The sequence below is a fragment of the Chrysochloris asiatica genome, unplaced genomic scaffold (genome assembly GCF_000296735.1).
Source record: "Chrysochloris asiatica unplaced genomic scaffold, ChrAsi1.0 scaffold00056, whole genome shotgun sequence".
NCBI lineage: Eukaryota > Metazoa > Chordata > Mammalia > Afrosoricida > Chrysochloridae > Chrysochloris > Chrysochloris asiatica.
In genome coordinates this window covers 806,326-812,704 of record NW_006408574.1, presented here as the reverse complement: position 1 = coordinate 812,704, position 6,379 = coordinate 806,326, and the positions used below count along the sequence as shown (strand labels likewise).

The following is a 6,379-nucleotide window of genomic DNA, read 5'->3' as shown; positions in this document are numbered from 1 at the left end:
GTGGCAACAATTGTGAGGTTGGCCCAGGATCGGGCAGTGTTTCGTTCTGCTGTGCATAAGGTCTCTATGAGTCGGTACCGACTCGATTGCACCTACCAACAACAACATTACAATGGGAGTCCTGGACTGCTAACTGAAAGGCCACCAGCTGTTCCTTGGAAACTCTATGGAGGGTCGCTGTGAGTTGAAGCCAACCTGATGGTACATAACGTCAACAACAACAAAAGTATAAAGAGAATAAAAGAATCAAAAGAAAGAAAAGAGCAAGGCATTGTGGGAGACGGGGAGGCAGATGGGAAAAACGACCATGGAAAATTGTAAAAATTGGAAATAGTTATGTAAGTCCATCTCATGGCCCAATGCCGACTCTGAGTCACTGTGGGCCCCTGGCCCTGCTGGGCATCTGGACGGCATGGCTCCACTCTTTTCATGGGAGCCAGGAACAGCCACTGGACCAGCTCTGACTGAAGAAACATGAACAGAAGCGACGCAGGCCCTCCAGCAGAAGTTCTGGGAGCCAAACATCAAGCAGATAATTCGCATTCCCGCCCCCAGCACATGTGGAATATTTCTACACACTAGCCACAGAGCAAGCATCGGCATACATCAAGAAGGACAGCTTCCCGGCCACGTTCTTTCACCAAAAAAAGATACAAACAGATATTCCTGTATTTGTCTGGAGATAAATAATACGTTGGTCAAAAGAGATATCACGAGGAAAATGGGATACAAGAACAGAAAGACAATGAACATTTCACATGTACGTATGCGTGTGATGTGTGATATTTGGTGCTTAGAGGTACATTAAATCTCCACATGCACGTGTTAGAAAAGAAGGCATACTGAGAATTCATGATAGCCAGCTAAGACAGATGGGGAATAGAACAACTGGGTAAAGGTGAAGGAAGGAGGAGGAGGCAATTTCAAAGACACGAAGTGAGTGGAGTGAAGGCAGTGGCCACTCTGGGCAGATACAGCAGGGCCACAGGATACTTGTTTCCACCAGCGCCCAACAGTCTGGCCCCAGGGGCTCCTCAGCCACACCCACCACCCTGTGTGTCCGACACAGAACCCACACCTGCAGCTTTAGGGGTTCTCTCCCAGGCTCGGCACACGAGATGCTACCAGAGCACTCCCCACACCCAGCTTACCTGCTTCAGCTTCTTTTGGGGCCACCGTGCCTGGAGCTCCTGCAGCAGTAGAAGGGGGTCTCGGCCTGTGAGGGACAGAAGGCAGACAGGGTACTGAAGTTTCTGCAGAGCCCTAAGGAAAGCCTGTCCCACTGTCCTCCCCGTGGTCAGAGTCCTGCTCTAACCCTGCTCTACCCACAGCCCAGAGGCCCTGGCCTCATCTTTCAGCTATAATCACTGTAGCTTCCCAAGCAGGGAGAGGGCACTGGGCCACGAAGTCCAAGTCAAGGGCTGACCAGGCCACCCAGGAGACGCCACATCGAGTCACAGCATGACCACCCCTTCCGAACTGCTTACCATATGTGTTCCCTCCCAAAGCCTCTGCCTTCCCATTTCTCCCCGCCCACCACAGCTGCACAATCCCCTCCTTGAAGCCCACTCCCCGGTCCCTTCATTTAGCTCCACCCTTTCTTGCCTGCCTAGTGTCCCCATCCCAGCTGCAGATGGCAAGGACACTGGGTTCAGGGAGGTTGGGGGTCAGCACATACATGCTGGGTGTCAGGGAAGAGAAACCCACCAGTGTGACCTCACTGCCTCCTTCTAACCTGTCTGCACCCCCAGAATGCAGCCGCAGATCCACAGTGTAGACACAGACTACCTGACCAGTTAGGTCAAGACATAGGCCCCAAAAGGGGGAAATAATGTTAGGATGCTTGGCTGTCTTTTGGATCTTGGTTTCCCTGGCATACCATTATAAAATAGACACTTGAGGGGGAGAGAAAGGAATAGCCAGAAATATCACCATAGAAAGCTTATAAGTCCGTCTTCTGCCTATAACTGATTGCTGTTGTTGTTGTTAAGTGCTGTTGAGTTGGTTCCGACCCATAGCGACCCTGTACAGGGTTTCCGAGGGTATAAATCTTTACTGGAATAGAAAGCCTCATCTTTCTCCCGCGGAGTGGCTGGTAGTTTCGAACCGCTGACCTTAAGGTTCGCAGCCAAATTCGTAACCACTACGCTACTAGATTGGAATACCTAAAATGGGGCTACAACGTGCCCAGTGAAGGAGGCTTCCTGCGGAGCCTCTGCAATACATAAGACCATAGGTGGAATCCTGAACCCCATCCAGAATCTTCTGAGGTGGGAAATTTCCACTTGAAAGGACAAGCAGAATAGCCTGGAGCAGCTAGAAGAACAGAAGACACTTCTTGAAAGAAAGACCAACAGGAAAAATACAGAACAATATTCGCAGATTGACAGACTAGGACAAGAACAAGCAAGTTGCTCGCCCAGGAGCTATCAAGCAAGTGGTTGGGTCCCCTCAGGGAAAACCCCCTTCCAAGACTAAGACTCAATGGGAATACACACTCTGATTGGTGACCATGTTGGTCACCGATAATGGGAAGTGAGGGAAAAACAACAATGAAGCTGTGAGCTAAGTCCAACCACGTTCAATAGACTCCTGTGAACCTGGGTAGAGACCTGGTTGGCCAGCAGTATGGCAAGACCTAGGGACTCCTGGGCCCAGAGTCAGTGACATAGCCACAGAGGACTAGAGTGGAGAGTGAAGTGTCCAGCTGATGATAAGAAGAGAGGGCATATGCACAAGAACACCCACACTTGCAGATAATACCTACTTGTCCTGGATTCAATGACTGGATGATCAGAGCTCAATTAGAAGAAGAAAGAAGAGGAAAAAAAGAGTAATCTGATGCAATTTGATGAACTTGACCTACATCTATGGATGCAGTAACTCAAAAGAGGGAGCAAATCCTTACAGCGAGGATCATCCCCACCCCCTCCACACACAGAGTAGACAGGGATGTACAACTTGGACATCAGCTACACAAAATGGGGGAGGGGGGCTACAAAGGCAAGAAATACCTGGCTTATAAGCTTTCAGGAGGGAGCCTAGATCTAGAGGGTACAGAGGAAGGTAGAATCTCCACTGAGTAGTATCCAATCTATCTGGGCGGGGCTGATGAAAGGAGATGGGATAGCACTCATGTGGTACAATAGTGAATAATTGTTATCAGGACTGACTGTGAGGGTTGCAAATGTAAAGGTAGACATCTTGTAGCAAAAGGACTTTGCAGTCCAGGAGCAGATGTCCCTGGGACCATCAAGGGAGAAGAGCAGAGTGCGGGACCCTACCCAGAGAAACAATGACTCCAGAGATGGAGGCAGAGATGATGACGTAGAGAGACAGAGCAAGAGCGGCTGGGGACTCTAGACCCAGAGAGGGAGAGGGGCTGTGTGCTGACGACCGGGGGCAGGCTTGTAGGGTGTACCCTTTGGTTGGTTGATGATACATGGAAGGGACTGTAATCATGGCAATGAGACGATATACGATAGAAGGAATGTAAAACTAATGTTCTCCCATGTAAACTATCACATAATTCACAATAAAACATTAAAAAAAAAAGACATAGGCCCAGTCCCAACAAGCCCCAGTGGCAGGCCCCACAGTGTGGACATGGACCACGTGACCAGCTGAGCCCAGTCCCGACAAGCCCCAGCGGCCAGGTCCGCAGTGCACGTGTGAAGTAAAGCAGATTGTTCTGGAATCAGATGAGCCTGCACCCCCCATGACAGTCTCTCAGCCTGAACTGAGGATAAAGGAAGAAAGTCCATTTCATGCAGGTAGACCTACTCCGGATCTTCCAGGGTCACTCAGCACTCAGAACTGAGTGGAACGTCATTTCGTCGGGTAAGAAGCAGCTGCCAAATGCCCTAAAAACATAAGGCCTGATGCCAAGACAGAGCCTCATGGGGGGGGTCCCACTTGCACCCCACACTGTCCCACGTCCTGGCCAGTGCCATAGGGCACGAAAGCAGCAAAGGTAGAAAGCCTGCGAAGAAAGAAGAAAGTATGATTACTCACTGGCAGTAGGAAGGGTTATGTAGAAAGCCTGAAGGCTCCAAAGGTAAATGAAGGATTGGACTGAATCAGGGGGCTCAGCACAGAGCCCTAATAGGAGGCTTAACTATGTCATTGTTTTCCTACAAACTAGTGACAAACAGAAAAGGAACAGGAAAATGAAATCAGTAAAATATCATAAAAAACACTTTCAAATTCCTGGGGGGAAATTCTAGCAAAAGATACGTGTGCAAAACAGCCATAAAACAACGAGAAAAAAATGTAAAAGAATGCAACGAAGGACGGACTACAACATGTAACCAGTAATGCACAGTTGTCAGTTCTCTCCAAACTGGCTTCCAACCGCAGCCCCCGGTTGTGTGTGTGTGCATACCTGTGTCCCCCTGCCCACCCTCCCACTCAGAACAGTCTTCAGTCTGCAGCACCCACCCTGCCCCTGCACTTTACTTAGTGTCCACCCCCACGACACTGTGAGCACCAAGGGACTCGCCTGGCACCTTGTTCAGGGCTGTGCAGGGTGTAGGAGGGACACTCGGTCTCCACAGCCTGCACCCCAGCCCCAGGGCCAGTCCCCATCACGGTCCTGCAGGACCCCAGGGGACAACCCAAGTCTCAGGTGGGTGGGGTAGGCAGAGGGGTGTAGAGGGTGCAGTTGGAAGATGAGGGGATACAGGTGGGTGCAGATGGGTGTAAATGTGTGGGGAGGACTGTGGGTGGAGGTGGCTGTGGGTGCAGGTGGGTGGAGGGTGTGGGGTTGGATATGTATGTGTGGGGGTGTCAGTGTGGGGGGTACAGGTGGGTGGAGGGTACAGGGCTGTGTAGGGGTATATGGGTAGGGTGGTTGTATGTGGGTTTAGGTAGAGGGCAGGGTGTATGCATGTGTGGGAGTCCCAGGATGGATTCAGGTAAGTATGGGTGTAAGCGGGTGTACCACAGAGGAGCTTCGGTGGGTGTGGGTATGAGCAAGGGTGGCCCCTCAGGAGGCCAGAGGGAGGCAGGCTCGCCACGGCAGGGCCACGCTGACGCACATCTCAAACAATTGCTGGCTTCCTGTTCGTATGACATAAGAAAAACAGGATGTTGAGAGGTATTTATCTGAGTGACTAAGATAAGCAAGTTATGTGACATTCTGCAGAGCTGAGGGTCCATGGCAGGAGGGTACACCGAGGGGTGGGAGCCTGCCTCCCCACGATGTATACCCCACCACCCCCTCACACTCCAGTGTTCACCACACTTGAACAGGACTGTCTGGGCACATCACAGCAGGGGCTGGGAGCCGGGCGGGGGCGTGGGGAGGGGGCAGACTGACCTCCGAAGTCTGGACCAGAAGACCCCTAGCAGGTCTGACCCGCAATCCCCAGGCGTGTGGTGGGGCCCGGGGAAGTCTATGTAAGCCCAAGAACAAAAGCACTCCGTGTGGTCCAGTAGGTCCCCAAATGTGGGTTCCAGTCCACGTCCAGGGTCCCCCTGGCTGGCCCATGCCGTACCCCTCCCCCACAGTGCTGCGGGGTTACGAGCCTTCATGCCTAGAGCACCCAGCACCCACGTGGACCCGAGAGCGGCTGGGGCCTGCTCTGGTAGTTCTCTCGAGATGGGAGAGCCACAGGACACTGCTTTACCCTAAATGTGATGTTCTTGTTATAAAACCGATACATTGTAGGGACTAACCGGCCCCCAAGTTCATTTCCACAGAGACCCCTAGTAAATAAATGCTTCTCCTCCAGCCAATGACATAAAATGAAATCAGCAAACCAAAAATGTCAGACCCATTGAGTAGGTTCCAACTCATGTGACCCTGTCGGACGGAGTGGAATGGCTGCCCGAGGTTCTCACATAGTAAACCTTTATGGGAGCAGACAGCCTCATCTTTCTCCTGGTGGGTTTGAACTGCCAACCTTACTGTTAGCCTCTATCACTTCACCCACAGAGCCACCAAGGCTTCCTGAAATTAACAAAAGGGTGCTTTCTCCACAGTGAGGCAGTGAAATCACAGACAGGTAGGGCTGACGGTGGGCAACCTACATCTACGCGGGGGATGCTGCCACGTGGTCTCCACAGGCCTAGAGGCTCCCAGGGGTGCGACACACTCACACGCTGTGGTTAAATCCACGCAGTCAAGAGCCTCAGACAGAAACGGCCTCTGTCCTCAGCTTGAGTCCAAGTTGGCTCTCAGGCTTTGGGAAAGGAGGAGACAGCAGTGCCCTGGTGTGTGAGGTGGGTGGGGTGGGGTGTCCAGGCAGTGAGACGAGGAACAGAAAGACACCAGCACATGAGTCTGTGCCCTGGAGAGCAAGTTAGGACAGTTGTTAATTCAGGTGGGTGCCCGAAATCCGAGCACACAGAACTCTCCAGACTCGTCTGCAGTGAA

The 6,379-nt window shown here is 51.8% G+C and overlaps 1 protein-coding gene across 1 annotated transcript in view; it reads right to left on the bottom strand.

Moving 5' to 3' along the window:
• Positions 1 to 4,587, bottom strand: part of EXD3 (exonuclease 3'-5' domain containing 3) — a 49,463-nt gene extending 44,876 nt beyond the window's left edge. The window contains exons 1-4 of the mRNA XM_006863777.1: positions 4,502 to 4,587; positions 3,916 to 3,982; positions 1,722 to 1,788; positions 1,152 to 1,216 (exon numbers count right to left, since the gene is read on the bottom strand). Of these exons, the coding sequence (XP_006863839.1) occupies positions 1,152 to 1,216; positions 1,722 to 1,788; positions 3,916 to 3,982; positions 4,502 to 4,587 (285 nt within the window). The remainder of the gene's footprint in view (positions 1 to 1,151; positions 1,217 to 1,721; positions 1,789 to 3,915; positions 3,983 to 4,501) is intronic.
• Between the last annotated feature and the right edge of the window lie 1,792 nt (positions 4,588 to 6,379).